This window comes from Euprymna scolopes, chromosome 26 (assembly GCF_053919585.1).
Source record: "Euprymna scolopes isolate OS-2025 chromosome 26, ASM5391958v1, whole genome shotgun sequence".
NCBI lineage: Eukaryota > Metazoa > Mollusca > Cephalopoda > Sepiida > Sepiolidae > Euprymna > Euprymna scolopes.
In genome coordinates, this window is record NC_136507.1 from 25,679,858 (window position 1) to 25,701,747 (window position 21,890).

The window sequence follows — 21,890 nt, forward strand, 5'->3', positions numbered from 1 at the left end:
CGCTACTGCCTCAGTGTCCCACCCCATCTTCAGACAACTGTCTGCGGCACTTTTACAAAATCTCCTGCTGCCTAATAATAATATGCCATTATCTGATGCATAAATCGTAATTTCCGTGTGTCATCTCGGTTGATGTGTCCATATGCAAGTTAAAGTATTAACTTATTTTATTATTCAAATTTTCCGTTTTGATTTATTGGACAATTCTGACGCTGACATCTTTCTCGTAACTTTGAAATATTATAGGATTTCACCTTTGGCAGAGCAAATCATTAACTGCTTGTCTGACCCCATTATATTAAAATGGGGACAATACCAGTCGCCATCATGCTGTCTAGATTTCTATGCAAAGAACGGATTAAATTCATTATTACCATGTTGATATTCGTATTAAGACACTAATAAAGCTCGACTGAAAACTAATCTCTGGATTTTTTTGGATGAGGATTATTTACATTCTTCAGACTACTGTTCTCATTTTGGGTGTTATTTTAATGTTTCAGCTGATGTAACCTCCTAACTTTAAGTTTATCTTGTCAAGCTCTCAGCCTCTTTCTGTCAAGCTATGGGCGTCTTTCTATCGAGTTCTGGGCATCTTTCTGTCTACATCCATGTGTCTTTCCATCACGGTTTGTGCGTCTTTCCGTCGAGGTCTGTGCGTCTTTCCGTCGAGGTCCGTGCGTATCTTTCCGTCGAGGTCCGTGCGTATCTTTCCGTTGAGGTCCGTGCGTATCTTTCCGTCGAGGTCCGTGCGTATCTTTCCGTCGAGGTCCGTGCGTATCTTTCAGTCGATCTGTGGGAATCTTTGTCGAGTTATGGACGTCTTCATGTCTATTATTACTACTATATATTTTAAATTCCTTAAAAGTGGAGTTTATAACTCGATAGTGTATGTGTTACCAAAGCTCAAAATGCATAAATATAATAAATGTACCAATTTTTCTCCATAAAAATTTTCATACAATCGTTTCTTTCCATTTTCAAAACCTTTTTTTTTCTTGATAATAAGTTTAAAATGGTGAATTTTAAATCTCACATTAAATTAGTTTAGCAGTTCAAGCATAGAAACTATCAAGAGTAGAAAGCATTCTGGCATCTACAGTTGAGGGAGTACAGGTGGAAAAAATACACATACATAAATAATAAATAGTAAAACTAAAAAAAACAAGAATAGGTTTACGATTCCTTAAGTCCATGCTGGAATTATAAACAACGACCTGTAGCGCCACAGCTAAAAGTGCTAAGTATAATAATCAGTGCTAAGTGACCCTCTTCTGGAGGTTGCAGGTTAACTCCTAAGAACTGCCAATTCTAAGAATATAAATTTTTGAATTGCTTAAGATTTCGACCCGGTCAAGGCTAATGGAACAAGAACAAGCTACACCAGTGGATTAAATAAAAGATTCCGTTTGTAATTCCATATGGATTCTCATGCTGAAGTCTGAAAGTTCAACAAGGCATACGCAAAGAAGGTTGTTGGTCACATCTGCTGAAATGCCGAGAAAACATTCAAGATTAGAACAGTAGTCAGAAGCATCCAATCAAAATTCAGCAACATTGTAATTCTTGTTTCTTTTATTTTGCCTTTTAGTCCTCATATTCCACGATCAATATTTCTGACAATGGGGAAGAATTGCGGTTTTTGAGTCTGTGTCAAACTCATTGTAGGCTAGTTTTTGACCTTGAAGTAATATTTCCTTTTTTAGCTCCATAAAGATTTAGGCAATATCATTCTACTTCATATACGGCATAATCACATTTGACACACAGGTTCCCGTTAAATCACCGAAGTTAAGCAACAATAAGCCTGGCCAGTACCAGATGGGGGACCATTTGGGACTTCCAGATACTGAATGTACTCTCTGCTTATCTCGGCATTGTTTCCAGTCATCTTGGACTTCTCCTTGTCACTGGATTCAAGCAGTTCCAATTCAGGAGAGGTGTGGTTGAGATTGTATAACCCTTGCCACACAATTACTACAGGGGGTATCCATTGTTTTTTCAGACTGAACGGAGGCATTGATTGATACATCGATTCTACTGCAGATATTTTAACAGTCATCTCTAATCGCATATACCATGCACTAAGCCAAGTAAGCCAAGGCTGTAGTCCTTGATATTGTTGGAATTATCAGTGTTGACAGTTTTTAACAGAGATCATGTTTTAATACTGTGAAAGTCGCTACAGTTATCTCCCTTTGACGGCTTCAGATTTATGCTAATTTTTCAGTGACATAAGGACTTAAAGTAACTTAGATTTACTTCGCTTTGTTTTTTCTCGTTACTATGTAAAGTGGGGATTATGTGTATTTTTCTCTCTTCATCTCCGAATGTAAATAAAAGCAGACATGTCTCTCCTGTCTGTGTTAAACGGAAAATATGTTTACATGTTAATTTCATTTTTGTTGACATCGGTTACCTTCTACAGTCTGAATCCTATTAAAAACAAACAAGGGATATTTTATTTGATTCTTAACTCTAATAATTAACCATCAGATATATTCAAAGCGTTTGACAAAATCTGGTATGTGGGCTCCAAATACAAATTAAATCATATAGTATTACTGGATGAATGCTTAATATAATTAGAGACTTCTTAGACAAAATAAGCGTTGTTGTCTTTGATGGACGTACATCCAAACAGCATAATATTAATGTGGGAGTGCTTCAGGGGTCAATCCTTGAGCCTCTATTTTTCATGATATTCATAAACGACCACCCTGATAACATTGTGTCTGAGATGGTTAAATTTGCCGATGATACAATAATCTATGACAAGTGTGAGGAGGAAAAACGGATGTACAGATATCCAAGGCAATGACAGAATCCTGAAAAAAAAAAACGGCTTCCAGTAAATGGATGGTAACATTAAATGCTACTAAGACTAAGCTTCTTTCCTTAAACAATTACAAGAAGCCTTCTCAACTATCGATAGTCATGACTAATAACACCCTACCTGAGAATTCTTATTTCATACTTTTCAGCTTAACATTCACAGACAACATTAATTAGAACAAATATATTGGGGACATTGCAAAGAAGGTGGGTTCTTTCTACTGTGCTAGAAAATTACTTATACCCAAGAGTATCCTGTACCTCTACAAAGCCGGCATTCACCCATGTCAAGGTGTCTTCCTGTTGAGATCCGGGTGTCTTCCTATCAATGGACGTACATCCAAACAGTTGCCCTATCTGGACTGGTGCATCAGCTGATAGTCTTTCCCTCCAAAGTCCAAAGAAGAGTCTCCAATTTAATAGGTTTCGCATCGTCAACTAAGCTCTAACCTCTGTCTCATCGCTGCAGTTTTGCATCTCTGTGCCTTTTTTACAAGTATTTTAATGGAGTGTGTTCTGATGAACTCTTCCCATTTGTACTTCAAACAAATCTGTTTAGCAACAAAATTCCACCCTTTCACTGTATAGGTCCATAGATGCTGGAAAGCCTTTCACTCTAATAGCTTACGCCTTCGGGTTGCTAAAGTTTGGAATTCCCTCCCTATTACCTGCTTCCTTTACTATACTGATGTGCAACAGTTTAAATGTAATGTAAACCAACATCTTGCTCATCTCTCCCAAACATGGTGCCAAATCTTATGTCCAGTTGGCAATATGCCTTGTTTGCAGTGATCGTGATTAAAAAAGAAAAAAAGTGGTTTCATGCCTTGTCTGGAGCGATTTCCTTTAAAGAAATACAAATCATGTTTTTGATGTGTGTTGTGTTTCTAATATTCGTGAACAGTGCGTAAAGAATATTGCAATGCAAATGTGGTTTATCTTCATCGTTACAAAATAGGGAGAACGTTCTGGATCTGCCCATAACATGAAAAGAATACCTTCACAATAAAAAAAAAAAAAAAAAAAAAGCATCTCAGAAGTAGGAAAAGTTATCCTTTTTTTCTTTATTAGCAGGCGCTTATGTAGCGAGCAAAACGAAGGCGATGATTGACGTTCACATTTTATGAGCTGACTGAAACTTCCGGTGACATCTTTGTGTCAGTCATGCAAACGCTTTCACACGGTATAAATCCACGCGCAAGTCAGTTGGCAGTTGTTCGTCTCTGGTCTCCATGGAGAAATAAACATGATCATTAACAGCGTGGTTGTGCGAATGACCATCTTCTTGACCACGAACAAGTACATCGCTCCAGTTGATGGAGAATTATGATGAGATGGTGTCTCCACAAAAATATCCGTCCCCTTGGAGAGGGTGGTGTCAAGAAGGGCATGCAGCCGTAAGAAAAAATTGCTTCAATCTCGTGCCCTATCAATCATGACTGAACTTCAGACACGGAGAAAGAAAGGGAAATATATACGAGTAGAAAAATACATAAATAGAAAAAAAGGTTTTTAACCTTCGGGGCAGGATCAATTGGTTTGAATAAAAGATTTAATACCTCAAAGTGTAGTATCTGTTCGGACACTACACTTCACTTTCTTCACTGCACTTTTTTGTCTCGGTTAGTGGAGAAGTCCTGCATATGACTGATATATTTTTCTTTTTGTTACTAACCAGAGTGTAAATTCACCCTTGTCCGTTCGCACTTTTCTCAATAACTACGCCTTGGAATTTTTGAAATTTTGCACAAACATTAAACATGATATGAGTAAAAAAGTAGCAAAACTGATTTTCCGGGGAAAAATCAGGTTGCCTCCCTAGGGGTGCCTTCCGGGTTAAAATGGCTAAAATTGACACTTTTGTACTTATTAAAAAAAAAATTGATGCCTTGGAGTTTTATAAAACTTTCTGAAAAGTTGTAACTGATTTCTATATAATTTTGTTTGACTATACTTCGCAATAACTCTTCGGTGTGCCCCAGGGGCTCTTTTAGGGCTAATAAAACACTCCATTTTTTTTACCATATTTGTCCAAAATTGTTTGCATGGTGCTGAGCACAAATTTAAATATGTTAAGGCCTTGAGGACTTTTGGGGCTAAATGGGGGGGGGGGGCGCAAATGACGGACTTAATCATTTCTTTTTTTTTTTTTTTTTTTTTTTTTTTTTGCATGGTGCAGAACTCAAATTTACATATGTTAAGGCATAAAACTGCACCGTTTGTTGATTTTCACCAGGATTTGACGTCTCCTGGGGACTTTTGGGGCTAAATTGGGGGGGGGGGCTGAACTTAGTCATTTTTTTATATCTCGTTCACTGTGCACTCATGGAGGACCGTGCATGCTTCACTTGTTTTATTTGGTGTCTTGAACAATGACCGAGTGCAGCAAATCTAAAGGTCAGATTTGTAAGTTTGGTCTTTGGATGCGAGCCACAAGAGGACAGCATCCTGCAGGGTTTAATATTTTTGTTGAAAGCCAAATTACTTAATTAAAACTTTTCTTCTCTGGTGACTTGAATTATATATTGGGACTTTATCTGCAGCCACCATTGCTGTTTATCTTTAATTTCAGACCTTCATTTTTTTTTAAAACTTTAACCCAATAATATACGCCCTTTTCTTTAACTCTAACCAGCAAGAAAGAGAAGTAAAATGGAGTAAGACGAAAATTAAAAACTGATTGAGGCTAATTAGTCGGTTGATATATATATATATATATATATATCCAAGTTCGAGATGTTCAAAAGTTTGGACTAATGAAGACAACGAAGGTGTTAGATAGTGCTCAATAAAAAGAGCAAAATATTTTCTTTATTAATTATTTGAGGGTAAACAGTTACATATGGTCGCTACAAATAGCCATCTGTTTCAGTCAATGAGATTTCCTCAGGCGACCTGGAACCCCTCGACACCACAAAGAAAATGGAAAAAAAAACATTCTTCTTATATTGCTGGCAACACATAAATAAAGAAAAAGTATATCAAGTGATATGTCAGGTATGATATTTACGACTTGTGACACGTGGTCTGGTTCGAGATCTCTCTTTATCAAATGACGCATTTAGATGGTAAAATTTATGACTTGAAATGTTTGACTTTTAATGACTCAATCAATTTTTAATTGTAATTTTCCATGTCTCACTGACTTTAGCAAATAAGGTTTAAACCATTATAACTATTTGCTAATATTTTCTCCTCTGAAGAGATGGTAAACATCGAAATCCTATAGGATAAGGAGTTAAAATATTTCAAATGCATTCTTTGTCTTACATAGAATAATAAAAATCTTTTGATCTGAAACTCAAACATTTCATTGTATGACTAAAATTTGATTTATTTGCTCTATCTTGTATATTGAGCAATTCTTATTTAGGTGGGATAATACTTATAGAATATTACTGCCAGTAATATCTTGTAAAACTAATAATCACAGGTTTCCATACCAGCTGATTGTTGGCTAATTTTATTCTGAAGTGTGTATATATATATATATATATATATAATATATATATATATATATATATATATATATATATATATATATAAATAGTCTACCCATTGGCCCATAAAGGGTAAAATGAAAAATATTCAAAATAAAAAGTGATTTGGAGATTATATTGTGTTTTATTGTCTTGAGGAAACATTTTTTAAGTGATGAGTGAAAAAAAATAATACTCAGGAAGCCTCCAGAGCACTACTGCAAGCACTAATTAAAATTAAGGAGGCCCTACTAAAAGCAAGTTTCTACCTCTGCCCTCCTCGAAGAGAAAATATTTTTTAAGTAAGGCAAAAAAAAAAAAAAAAAAAAAAGGAAATCGTTAGAAGCCACAGGAGCGCTACTAAAAGCAGTAAATATGGTTATATATTGTATATTTTTATTAAGATGATTTTTTTTACTCAACGAGGTAAAATTACGTTTAATTGTAAGGAAAACAATAAATAAATAAATTAATTAATAAGTTAAAGCAAAAAAAACATTATTGACCTTGTGTAAGCTTTGAATAGCAGACTTAAAACAGGATGGGCATGAAATAGGTAAGCAGACGAATTTTTTAAACCAGAAGTCACAAAGCGTATGGACGGTTTAAACGCCCAAGCAAGCTGACCTGAGTAATCACTCTGACAGATATTAAAAAACATTTAAGAAATAAATGTTTAAAATTCAGCAGCATTTCTTACGGTAAACGGTAGCCGAATGGATTAGGTCCTTGCTAATGAAGCCAGAGATGATTTCTGTCACCGGGTTCGAATCTATCAACTGGTTAATCGTGACACCTTGCACTGATGATTCCCAAAAGGATAAAACATTAGTGTCTGTAGGTATTTAATAATTATTATAGTAAATAATTATATATATATATATATATATATATATATATATATATATTTATTTCAACTTGGCATAGTCTATTCCATAATCTGTTAAGGTATCCATTGAACCGATTATACACACTCTAAAAAATCGAAGTCGGTATAATTTTTTTTTTTTTTTTTTTTTTTTTGGATTAAAACTTTGGATGAAAACGGAAGAAATAAAGAATATTCTTCGTCCTTATTCGATTGATTGTTCTCTGTTAGTGACATTTATCTGCCTGTAATCTTAGCGGTATTCCACAGACGTTCGTAGCATATCTCTTTGCAGAACCTATTTCTCTAACAGTCTTATTTTGGGAAGAAGTTGAGTTAAAAATAGTACTTTGGCGTAGAACTTTTCAGAAATGGATGCGATGGTTGATCGGTGAGAGTGATATGCAGAAAGGAGCGGCAACACTTGTTTGACTATTATAAAAAGTGTAGTATCTGTTCTGGGACTATGCTTGGATTATTCTGTCCTTGATCAGTGAAGAAGTCCTTCTAGACTGAGGCAATTTTTATTTTTGTTCCAGTGCACTGTGCCACTTCTTGGAGCTATATATATATATATATATATATATATATATATATATATATATATATATAGCTCCATGATGGTGATGGACTCTCAAGTCGATTTCAACGTATGAGGTTCCGCCACAACACCAATTAAGTTGTTCATAAATCCACACAGATGATTTGTTTATAGTGGTGAAGGCTTTGTGTAGAACCAACCACACTTTTTGGTATTACTGGTAATCCTTGTTGGAGCATATGACTGCCACAAGACAAAGCACACAGTACAATACAGGCTTTTATATCAGAGTTACCTTCTCCTAGGTGCATGTCTTAACGAAGACTGGGGGTGTATCGTTCCCAGTGAATTAATGCGCCCCCATATACCAACCTGGAAATTTCTACGACTCGGCGCAGTACATCTAGCGCCTAGCCTTCACAAATCGTCACCCATCTGGTACTGGCCAAGCTCAACGTTGCTTAACTTCGGTGATCTCGCGAGAACCGGTGTGTCAACGTGATTGTGGCGTATATATATATATGCTAGAAGCAGCTTATCCTTCCTTGACAGAGTTCAAAATAGATTTCGTAGCTTAGTGGGGGATGCCCTTTTCTCTACCTTGCAACCTCTTTCCCACAGAAGAGATGTTACGAGCCTGTCTCTTTATCATTATTTTCATGGCAAGTGCTCATCTGACCATCAATCTATGGTCTCTCCTTGCCAAACTTCCATGAAAAACACTCGTCTAGCCATATATATATATAACACACACACTCATGTATTTCTATTTAATGATATTAGGGTTTATTGCTTACATGATCTTCAATGCAGTATATGACAATTACTTCTAATCGAAGGATTTAAATCTAGTTTCAAAGTCACCTTTAACTCTGCACTCTGGTATTCAACCCCTAGACCATCATTAATTAACATGGGAGAAAGAAAGGAATTTAAAATCTTTATTATGTTAACTTAGTAGACATATGCAGTAATCTTAGTCATATAGTATTTAACCTTCACAGCCAAAACAGCGCTTTATGCATTGTTTGGCGGCTTGTTTTTATCTCACTCTCTACCTATATAAAAGCCAGGTATGGCCAATGATGGAGTACTTTTGCCACATCTGGGCAGGAGCTGCTAGAAGCAGCTTATCCTCCCTTGACAGAGTTCAAAATAGACTTCGTAGCTTAGTGGAGATGCCCTTTCCTTGCAACCTCTTTCCCACAGAAGAGACGTTACAAGCCTGTCTCTGCTTTATCGTTATTTTCATCGCAAGTGCTCATCTGAGCTTCAATTTATGGTCTCTCCTCGCCAAACTTCCACGAAAAACACTCGTCTAGCCAAAACCACTATCAATAATTTCTCACCCTCTTTATCTGTGTCTAAACCTAAATGTAGATTCCATGAACAAAGCTTCTTTCTTAGAACTGCATGCCTGTGGAACTCTCTTCTGTTTGTCTGCTTTCCAACTGACTACAATTTGATTGTCTTCAAGTCCAACGTAAACAAATTTTTGATGAATAATCCCCCTAAGTAATCCAATTTACAAAATTCCCACTATTTATGCTTACTACGCTATAATTACATTGACTAATGTATACTCATTAACCCTTATCCTCGAGTGGGCTCCAGACCTTGGTAAGTGGTGATTCCTAAGTAAAAAAAAAAAAAATCCTTGTTAAAGAATATATATATATATATATATATATATATATATATATATATATATATATATATAAAGAGAAAGAGATGTATTTTTATTTAATCTTTGCATAGTCTATTTCATAATCTGTAATGGAATCCATTAGACCAACCAGACACACTCTGAAAAGATCAAAGCTGACATAAAGATTTTATTAAAGTAAGACATTAGAGGAAAAAAGACGAAATAAAAAAATATTCTTTGTCCTTACTCGATTGATGGTTCTCTATTTATTAGTGACATTTATCTCCATGTAATCTTGGCGGCGTCTAGTGCAGACGTCTGTAGCATCTTTCTTTGTGGCATCTATTTTTCTAAGAGTCATGTTTTGGGAAGAAGTTAATGTGGTTAAATAGTCAAGAATTAATTATTCTACAATTTGCAAGCAACAATTAACGGGGTTAACTTAGACGCATTGCTGTCAAAACTCGCTACTCCAAAACCTGTAACTCTGCTGTCAAAAATTGCTGCTCCAACATCTAAATCCAAACTGCCAGAGTCTCTGAAAAATCAGGTTTTTTAATTCAAAATCAGAAGCATTTTATTTGCATATCAGGTGACAAGATAGCAAACATATAAAAAGAAATAGCAGTGATTTTTTTTTTTTTGCTTGTCAACGAACACTACAGGCTGCATGAAAACAGGTTTGTGTCAATTTTCTTTTAAAGCATTTAATCTCAGTTAAAAATAGAACTTTAGTGTAGAATATTTCAAACATGTATTTATTTATTGCGGACTTTTATCCTCATCTTTCTAAGTTGTTGTTTCACGACGTTTCGGCCAACTATTCCTCTGGCCTTCGTCAGTTGGTAACCGCGGCGAGATAGGAACTCCGAATCTCCTAACTGCATTCTCAGCAATTACCGCCATCCATAGTTGTTGTCGTCGTCTCACCACATTTTGGCCAAGTAAGCCTCCGGCCGGCTTTGGGTAGGATTGAAACCACTATTTTCAGACAATTCTCACCTGGAACTGTAAAGATTCAACGTCTCTATCTACTGCACCATGTGCCCCCGAATAGTTGCCCAAAACATCGTGAAACAACACCTAAAAGATGAGGATAATAGTCCGCAATAAATAAATTAATAAATAATACTCATCTCAATAATGAATTCCCCCAAAAATATATATATATATATATATATATATATATATATATATATATATAAAAGCGAAAATGTATGTATGTACGTGTGTTCGCTTTTTCATCATCCGTAATCCTTTGCACATTACTCGGTTGTCTCCATTTAGCTTGTGTGGACTATTTAACATAATAGCCTATTTATATAATTTAGAATTGTTACTACAACCTTTACTATTAATTTTTTGTCGACAACGACCATTGGTACTCTATCTTTGGCTGGGACTAAGGTGTAGTATCTGTTCTGATGTTATACTTCATCTTTTCTGACTTTGGTCAGTGAGCGATAGGGTCTTTTAGACATCAGCAATTTTTACCTTTTGGCGCAATCACGACTGCCGTTATTTAAGGAGCTGAGTTATCCTCCGATCAGAAATTGACTTCGTCTAATATGAGATGCAAGTAGATTGGCCTTCCGGAATTTGAATTACAATACGCTCCCTTCTTTCAATTTGTTTTTTGCCTACACGATTTTGGTGGATGTCTGGTCAGTGCCATTCCATCCTCCTTGATATTGCATGGCCATTTCCTGATTTAGTTTGGAAACCCTGATGTAATTTATAGTTGGAGTGGATAGTGTTATTTCTGGATGTCCGGCGTTGCCCATGTATTAGGAGGTGTGTGTTGAGCAAAAAAAAAAAATAATAAGTGGTACCAGGCAGGCAGGCTCGAACCCGTACTGCAAAGGAGGAAAAGAATGTGAAAAAAAAAACGTGACGTCTTTGCTGTTGCGTCCATCGCCAAACCAGAAGTGACGAATGTTTAAATTAAGGCTAGTCAATCGTAAAGAGGGGATGACTTTCAAAAATATCAGCGAAAAAAACCAACCCCTCCCCATAGAAAAGTGTCCAGTTGAGGATGAACGAATTAATGCTTTAGGCCAATTTTTCAATATTTGTTGTCTGAAGGGTCGAGCTTCAAAAAGATACCAATCTCGTAAAAATCCGTCACCTCTGTCAAAAGTTTAAGGCATACATACATACATACATACATACATACGTTTAAACAGACAGATGAGATTTATATTATACTAGCAGGGGGTACCCGGCGTTGCCCGGGTGTTTGAGGTGCATGTGCTCGGGTGGGGGTGGGGGGTGTTAATCAAAGCATAAGAATAAGCGAAGTAAATATTTAAAAAAAAATTTTTTTAACTTCAAAAAATCGAAAAAAAAAAAACACAAAAAAACTAACCTACGGCAAACGAACAATGTTAAATGTAAAAATCGGAAAAACAAAAAAGAAAACGCGAAACAGAAAAACGAACGTTAAAACTTCGTTAAATCTGAAAAATAACCCCCCCCCCAAAAAAACGTGAAAAATGGCTTAAATAACCCTGTTTTAATATTAAAATTTAAAAAATTGAAAAAAAAAAGAAAAGACATCTTACACCACAATTCGAACCCAAAACCTTTAGATAATGGGGTCGCGTTCTAAGCAACTGAGCTAAGACGACGCTAACGAAATTGTGTCGGTTTTTTTAATATTTAAAGTAAATCATGTTCCGACATCATTTGCACATGCGTAGAAGCGAACTTGTCATGAGAGGACAGTTTTTGCTGACCCCTCCCTGTAGAAAACTGATGATTTTAGGGTGAAGAAATTAATGTTTTTGGCCAATTTTTCGATATTTGTCGGGCGAAGGGTGGAACTTTAAAATGATACCGATTTCGTGAAAATCCTTGACCCATGTCGAAAGTTTTTGCGAGACATACAAACACACATACACACAAACATACGCACATTTTCGCTTTTATATATATAGATAGATAAGTTGCTCTACCAATATTGAGTTTACTCTATCCTCCTATTTCTTCTGAGGAGTAGGGGAGATGAATTCATACCTTTTGAAATATTTATAAAAAATTATAAATTAGGCACAAGACCAATCAAAAGTATAGGGATAATGAGTGTCGATGGTCAGCCTTTGATGAAAAATACTTAAAATTGTCCATCCTACTTTTAACTAGAATTATCTCAGTCACCACAATACCGCATTCACTCCAGGGGTTGTCTTAAATTAAACCCACATTTGAAAAAGTTTTACTGAATCATAAATATGTACAGAGATATATTATTTAATTGGAATTCATTACTGAGATGAGTCTTATTTATTAATTTATTTATTACGGACTATTATCCTGATCTTTATTGTTGTTTCACAACATTTCGGCCAACTATTCCTCTGGCCTTCGTCAGGTGGATACCGCGATGGATAAGAAGTTCGGGGCCCATAGTGCAGTTGATAGAGATGTTGAATGTCTACGGTTCCAGATGAGCATTGTCTGAAGATAGCGGTTTCAATCCTACCCAAAGCAGGCCAGAGGCTTATTTGGCCAAAACGTAGTGAGATGACAACAACTACGGGTGGCAGTGATTGCTGAGAATGCAGTTAGGAGATTCGAAGTTCCTATCCGTCGCGATATCCACCTGACGAAGGCCAGAGGAATAGTTGGCCAAAACCTCGTGAAACAACAACAACTAATAAAGATGAGAATAATAATCTGCAATAAATAAATTAATATGTACAGAGATAGTACACTTTTTTTTATTCTCTCTAAAATGCCAGATTTTAACCAAATAATGAAGGAACCATAAAAGTGATGAGGCTGCTGGAATGCGGAATTCCATTTTTTTTTTCTGCTTAGTAAAACAAGAGAGAGGAATGAGTTAGGCGAAAGAAAAAGAGAGAGTTAGGGAGAAAGACGATAAAAAAAGGAGAGGGAAAGAGAGAAAGGTACAGAGAAGGCTGGGGAGAGAGGGGGAGGGATAGAAATTTTAATATAAAGATGTTATACGAATGATTCCATTTCTATTTAATTTCAGATGACCCCCAAGCAATGCCGGTTAGCCTTCTAGTCTATTAAATATAGGCCAGTCGCCTCTGTGTGTGTGTGTCCTGCTAAAAGGAAAACACTATAAAACCAGCAACCACAAAGTTGGTATATTCTTGATCAGCGTTGCCCTAGATAAGTAATATACGCAATTTAGAAAAAAATATTTATTATTTGAATCTGAACTTCTACAGATTTTATTACAGCTATTCTATGTACTAAATGGAGTTAGCTGATTTTTCTGTGGACTCATTCTTCGCAGAATCTATATACAGGGTGTCCGTAAAGTTACTATACAGTCATGCTTGATTAAATCAATAAGATTGTATAGTAACTTTACGGACACCCTGTATAAAGGAGAGTTGTCTGTGTGTGTCCAGAGTGAGGAATGGCCTGAACAAAAGAAAATAAAGGGAGAGGGAAACGTGATAAAGATAAAGAGTGGTAAAGTGAAAAAAGTTTTAATAGAAATATGTTAAACCTTTACTCTGGGTAGCACTGCTAGTTTTGACACAAATCAAACAGAGCAGTTATAGTTACTGATTGGTTCGTTATTGAAGTGCCAAATTAACGGAGTTGAGAAATTTAAATAAATTGTAAGTCGGCTCAACATTATTTTGCCTCATGTGCAATTATATATTTATACTTAAACTAGCGGGGGGTACCCGGCGATGCCCGGGTGTCTTGAGGTAAATCAAAACTCCGGTGGGTTAAATAATAATAAAAAAAAATGTTTTGGCAGGTGAGTATGAGAATCGAACCCGTACCCTTGAGTTGGAAATTAATATGTGAAAAAAAAACAAAAAAACCGTGCGATGTTACCATTGGGCCACCGCGACATACAACGTAGACGTGTTTTATCTAACTATAACTATAAAAACAGGCGTGCGTAATAACAGTTAACTTTGCTGCTTCCATTTGACCTAATTAAGAAGGTCAAATAGAAGTCACGCAGCGTAAGCGTCTGTTCCCGGCGCATTGCGGCGAACACGTCCGTTTGAGTTTAGTTTCATTTTATTTATACTAAAAAGCCCAATCAACACGCGAGAAGCCAAAATAACAATAATTTTGTAAAAATCGACGTAAATAAATCTATATGCTACGCGCTTTCCTAATTCCTAGATATTATGATATAGGACCTATACACAGTTTTAAGCGATAGTAACGACCCGGGGAGCGCGTGCGAAAGAAGCCTTTTGAAGACATACACGAAATGATCACACACATTTTGCCTTTTATATATATAGACAACGTAATTTTTTAAAGTTTTTGTATGCGTATGGATTTAAGTCTGGCAGTAATAAATAAGGCTGTAGAACTATGTTTTGGTTTTGATTCTAGCTGATGGCACCCAGGTCATATTTTTTTTTTACTTCTGAAACTTCTACTATATATTAGGTACTGTTTGTTCCACTTTGATCTGCGTGTCGTTTAGTCTCGGTCTCTGATTTATTAAGAGGAACACACTTTTTTCTGATGGAGGATTTATTCACATAAGGCAAACATTTTAGAAGAGTTGCTGAAGTCATATTTAAAAGTATTTCATCGACTGAGATAGAAGTGGGTAAGGTTAAAACTAATTTTTTTTATTCAATTTTTTGAGAGTGCTTGTCCCTTCAAAACTGCATACATAATTTTTTTTTTTTTTTTTCAGACTGGAGCTGCTATGTGAGAGTGGGGGCCCTCGACTGTGCGGATAATCAAAATTTGGCTCTATGTCGGACTTACGATATCGCTGCATTTCCAACAATCAAGGTAAGATGTTAAAATTTGTTGACTTTTCTTGACAGTTTTATTGCAGCTTTTATTTTCGGCCAATTCATTCCTTGGCAAAAAAAAAAAAAAAATTTTTTTTAATTACTTATATATATATTATATATATATATATATATATAATATATATATATATATATATATATATATATATATATATAATATATATATATATATATATAATATATATATATATATATAATATATATATATATATATATATATATATATATATATATATATATATATATATATATATAATATATATATTATATATATATATATATAATATATATATATATATATATATATATATATATATTATGAGTTCCTTTTTTTTGTTCACATGTGGACAATTTATATAGTTGGGGGAAAAAAAACTTATCAAAACCTCATTCATGATCATGAAATTGTTAAAAACGAACATTATCCATTGACGAATTTAGGAAAACTTGTACCCGGAAAACCTTTCGCAATTTCTTTAATTTTTATATTTTTTTGCGATTACCAATATACCTAAGATGTGATCCCCTCATGTCGGACATTATTCCTTGTTCTCACCTAACACTCGGCGCTTTTGATTAAACCACTAACATCCTAGCCGGCTAGGTAGAAAAATTGATTTTGCACTTTTAAAAGCTGTAAATAAGTATAAATATTTAAAAAAAAAAAAATATTATGCGATCTGTAGTTTCGTTTTTGAACAGAATAAACGCTTTAAAATAAGCGAAACCACTAACAACTTAGCCATTTAGATAGAAAACGGACACTTAGAAAATCGATTGGGTTTTTTTAAAAACAGTAAACAAATAAAAATATTTAAAAAAAAAAATATTATGGGGGCCGTATAGTCTCTTTTAAAAACAATATCTCCTTCAAGAACGGTCATAAAATGTGTTTTCAATCGATATTTATTCAATAAGGGACCAGTTTTCCTACCTGGCAAAAAATGGACGAGTTTTCCAGCCACCCAATAAACATACCCATCATCATATTAGCTTTTAGAAATTGCCTTTCAAACTAACTTATCTCTGACCAGGTCTTTATTTATCCTTCATTGTCTCAAGTGCATCATCATCATCATCTGCAGCCTGCCTTACATCAGCTATGTTAAGAGCAACAGATCTCAGTGACTGTTTTATATGCTCGTGTGTGTTGGACGGTTAATAAGAATAATTATTTAAAATATCTATGACTAGCAGGCCGCCTGGCATTTCCCAGTTGTAGAAAGTGCTTAAATATATTTTAATTTATGCAGATTTCGTCTTTATTATTATATAGCCAATTCTCTATTGATTTATATTGTACCCAATATATAGTAGTGATTTCAAAAGTTAAAAAGAAAACAATTTGATTGCCATCAGCCAAAATTGAAATCAAAACAATCACCGTTATTCACTACTATCTGAGCTAAATCCACATATCAAAACTTTACAAAATAACCGACTTAAACGTATAACTATATTTGCGCATGTGTACAGAGTCACTTAAAGTCAACTTACGCCTGTCAAGTTCCAATTTTTCAATTTTGACTTTTTAGCAGCTATTTTTACCGGATAAAAACCAAATTGGATTTATTGCACAGATTCGAATCCCCTATATGTAAAGTTTCAAGCCTGTAGACCAAAAACTTACAATAGTTTGGTAGAGGTCGTTCTGCTTGCACACACACACAGACTGAGGAATGTCGATCGACCTGATCAGGCGTTTTTTTTAGGCAAATCTGCATCTTATCTACTGTGCTGGCTATATACTGCATAATCATGTTGAAACACCGGCTCCTATTAGATCACCGAAGTAAAGCAACGTTAAGCCTGGTCAGTACTAAAATGGGTGACCATTTTGGAATTCCAGGTACTGTATGTGCTCTCTGCTTATCTCAGCATTGTTTCTAGTCTTCTAACCCTTATCCTTGTCACTGGACTCGAGCAGTGCCGATTAAAGAGAAGTGTGCTTGGGATTACGCAACCCTTGTTTCATAATTACTTGCACAGTTACCCGTGCAGAGGGTATCCATTGTATCTTGAGATTGAACGAAAGCATCATCGATTGACATTTGAAAACATCACCTGATTTTGTATCTTATCTCCTGCAGATGAGGTAAATAAAACGTATGGCAACGAAGTTAATCTATATATTAATACGATAGCGTGTGTGTTATTTTGTGTGTCACGCTTACATCTTTTTTCTTCCGAGTGACTGTCGTTTAATTGTTATGACCTTCCATTTCTTGTAATAAATAATTTTACCAAGAATTCTCCATAAGTTTTGGTTTCAGTTTCGATTCAAGCTGATCCACTCAAGTCATACGGATATTTTTTTTTTTAATTCACAACTTTATAATATATAAGAATCGGTAGAAAATTTACTCTGTAATAATATATTCGAAATCTGCATGAATTAAAATATATTTAAACGTATTTTATGACCGGGCTATGCCGGGCGTCTCTGCTAGCTTAGATAAATACTTTTGCAGTTTTAACAAAAGAGCTACAATAATATCAGGGCCAAGATCGAAGTGTAGTATCTGTTCTTCAGGTGATGCACTTCCATTTCTTGTTCTCTTTCAGTGGAGGAGCAGTCTTTCACGACTGAGATAGTTTTTTTTTTTTTGTTGTTGTTGTTTTACCTTTTCTCCACGTTAAAAAACGACCCTGGCGTCTAACTCTGTCCCGTGGGGAGGCATTGTAAATAGGTACAATAATATCGGGGCGTCGTTATTTACGCCAAACATCCACTGACTGTCAACATCAATATATTACATATGGAAGAATCCGCTGATGAATTTCCACGGGTCCCGCTAGTACTAACAATTACGGTAGAGAAGACGAGGGTGGAATGGGGGGGGTGCTTTATTAGGAATGGTTTTGTTGAAATGTAAGGGAAGTTCACTTTGGTTCCTTTAAGAAGGTTACAAAATGCGGAAAACGAAGAAAAAAAAGAAACAATTTTAAATGATGTTCTCTATTAGATTGGAGTCGCTATTGATTAATGCAACATTCAATAGATTTCATTTTTTTTTTCTTAACAAAATGTCTTAATCCCGCTTTGAATATGTCATTCAGTGTCGTCATTTCAACCACAAAAGATAATTCCAAATGTATTTGTCGATTGTATTGCGAATTATGACCGACCATGACACGAAAGCATCTACTCAACAAATGGATTAGAAAGAGGAGGAACATATTAGATACTAGACATATCCGTAACTCGTTGGGCCACAATTAAGGCTCGAAAACTGATTCCGTAAAACTGGTTTTCATATCTTCATTGCATGTGGTCACACGGCAGTTTCACACGATTTTATAAGCATTGTCTTCTCACAAGGTCTTGGTTTGCTGCTAATCGCCTGAAGTGCCCCTGCCAGGATATGCCGATGAGGCTTGCCAGATTTATTTTCTAAGCAAGAGTGCTCTTCCTCTAGGCCGGTGGCTTTTAAATCCCAATTTCTGACCTTGTGTTACATGTAGTATCTGTTCTTCAGATGCTGCACTTCCATTTTTTGTTCTCTTTTGGTGGAGGATCAGTCCTTCACGACTGAGACAATATTTTTATTTTTGTACCTTTTCTCCACGTTAAAAAACGACCTTGGTGTCTAACTCTGTCCCGTGGGGAGGCATAGTAAATAGGTACATCTCCCTATCGTGGAAGGAAGATGAAAAAAGAAGCAAAGCAAAGAAAATACTGACTTTCATATTTTGGTCTTGTTGGTTGCACATGCTTAAAACTTTGAACACCAAAGTCAGGATCTACCAGGTCCTCATCTGCACCATTTTCTTTTATGGCTGCAAGAATTGGGCATGCGAGCAAGTGACCTACCCAAACTGGGGGTATTCGACCATCACTACTTATGCTGCACCCTTCCTGTCTGCTGGTAACAGTATATCTCCAACAGTAAGATTTACGCTCGTTGCAACATCCACTCCTTCTAAAAAGCTAAACGTTTTTCGTTGATTCAGTTACACCCTTTGACGACGCGCAGGTGACTTCATTCATGAAGTTAAGAACCCAGCAATACTGACAGTAGGGTTGGATCAAATACTGACTTTTAGCAATTGAAATACAAATACTTTGGTTTAGGTTACCAGAAATACAAATACTTTTATTCCTAAGTCTAAAAATACAAATACAAATACTTTTATTCCTAAGTCTAAAAATACAAATACAATAACTGATTTAAACAAAAACAAATATAAGTACTTTTTTTTTTTAAGTAATAAAGAAATCTGAAAATATGCAAAAAAAAAGAAAAAAAAAATTTCCTTCCAAATTTGACATCTACATTACATTCTATATCATGTCCTCATTGCATTTTATTATCATTAGAGTTCTGAAAGTTTCCTTTTCTCTCTCTCTCTCTCTCTCTCTCTCTCTCTCTCTCTCTCTCTCTCTCAAATACAAAATACTATTTTCCTCGATGCCATAATACAAATACAATTACATTAAAATTGTATTTAAATACAATTGAAGTACAAATACAATTGTATTTGATCCAACCCTAACTGACATGCTAGAAGAAACGCCATGGCGACCCACTCAAAATCTGGCTCACAACGATGAACTCATTCTGTGCCCTTATCTTTACGGGCTCCGTTGCTGGAACTGCGAATGTCTTGGACTCATAACGGAAGTAGCCTTGGATCGTCGTGTCTGGTCAGCCAGTGTTTGAGACGTGCTGATCTTGTTGGAAAGAGCTGGTCTGACTGGCCAAGGATGAATGTCGTAACTATGACTATGATGTACGCCAGTTTTCCATCAAGTGGCTTCATGCCTTATCTAGAGCGATTTCCTTAGAAACAGAACGGATTTTCCGGGGAAAACTCCGATTGCCCCCACCCAAAGGGGTTCCTTCCGGATTAAAAATGGCTAAAATTGACACTTTTGTGCTTATTAAAGAAAATTGATGCCTTGGATTTTTATAAAAGTTTCTGAAAAATTGTAACTAACTGATTATTTCCCATAGTTTTCATGTTGTTTACTTGAAGAGGCGTTTAGTAATACTAAGTTTTATTCAAGCATCTTCTAAAGATTAAAGGTTCAATCCTAACTAGAAACGATAATAAGTTAAAAATAACTATAATTCAACACTTCTACTCAGCCATGGCTGATGGAATGAGAATAATTTACCTCCATGGATTAAATAAAGGATTCAGTTCAGAATTTCGTATTTTTCGTTTAGTATAAACATTCCCGAGTTTGAAAAGCTGGACCTGAAGAAGGTCGGTGGTAACATTAGCCGAAGCATTGTAGAAATAACTAAAATAAGAATAGTAGTTTGAATAATTCAAATAGTTAAAAAATGAATCGTTATCATTTATATAATAAGGCGTTCATACGTACGTTATCGCCTTTCACACATTTTCTAAAAAAAAATGAGATCGTCCAATCAGCAAAAGTGATAATTTAATATCACTAAGTAAAAAAAAAAAAAAAGACATATTTGACTTTATCTGTTTTAAAATCAATTATTCCAAAATCAAATTATGTCGTCCGGTCAGCTAATCGATTTCTTGCGTTTTCCGAATTTCGCTATTATAGTGTAGTTTCGCCTATTTTAGTGCATACAACTTTTTTTGTAACTGATCTGATTCTGCCTAATAAATTTTATTCTTGACAAAGTTTCCAAACTAAATCGAAATATCGAATCTCAAAAAGCACAAAATACGTTCGATTTTTTTTTTTTTTTTTTTTTTTTTTTTTTTGCTTTGTTTTGTTTGGTTTTGTTGTTTTTTTTTAAAATAAATTCTAAGTCAGAAAGAGTTGCAACCTTGGTTGAAGTCAGTGTCCCTAATGATGGAGGTTTGAACAAAACTGAAAGGGAAAAACAGACCAAATATCATGTATGATATGAAAAGAAACTGGAATCTTAGGGCAGATATCAATCATACCAGTTTTATAGGTGCCGCAGGACTTATGAAGAGGAACCTGAAGTCCTACCAAACTAATACTCCTGGTGAACTAAGTGCAAGAGAAATCCAGACAATTGAACTTAAGAGAACAATGAGGATACTAAAAAGAGCTCTCGGTTGGTTTCAATAAAAAGCAGGGCAATGTTGGCAGCTGGTTTGGCTGCCCCATACCCAGCATTACAATATTTAAAGAAAGAAAATTAAAAAAAGACAAAGTTTAAAAACTAAATCGGAATATCGAATTTCAAGAAGCACAAAATAAGTTCGATTTTTTTTTTTTTTACTTACCTCCCCACGAGGGCAGAGTTAGACATAAAGTCGGTTTTTAATGTGGATGTAAACCAGCTCCCCAAAAAGGGACACTCTGGTTAGTAACAAAAATTAAAAAAATATGTATTAGTCATGAAGGATTTCTCCTCCACTAACCGAGACCAAAAAAAGTGAAATGAAAAAAGTAAACTGCAGCATCAGAACAGATGGTATTTATTTGCTCCCCCACTGAGCAAATTAGGCACAAGGCCGTTTTTAATGTGAGGTAAAAACCAGCTCCCCTAAAAGTAGGCAAAAGGGGGCACTCTGGTTACCAAAAATAATAATTGTCCCAGTATAGAGGGTTTCCCCTCCATTGACTGGTACAAATTATCTTAAGTGCAGCATCTGCCGGAACAGATGGTATTTATTTGCTCCCCCACCGAGCAAATTAGGCACAAGGCCGATTTTTAAAGTGAGGAGTGAAGGGGAAATGGGGACCAACTCCCCGGGGAGTAGGGGAGCTGGATAGTGACAATTGGTATGAAGGGTTGCCCCTACATTGACCAAGGTCTTATAT

The 21,890-nt window shown here is 35.4% G+C and overlaps 1 protein-coding gene across 1 annotated transcript in view; it reads left to right on the forward strand.

The window, feature by feature from the left end:
* Window positions 1–21,890, forward strand: part of LOC145247803 (sulfhydryl oxidase 2-like) — a 272,044-nt gene that overhangs the window by 44,347 nt on the left and 205,807 nt on the right. The window contains exon 2 of the mRNA XM_080109438.1: window positions 15,034–15,134. Within this exon, the coding sequence (XP_079965564.1) occupies window positions 15,034–15,134 (101 nt within the window). The remainder of the gene's footprint in view (window positions 1–15,033; window positions 15,135–21,890) is intronic.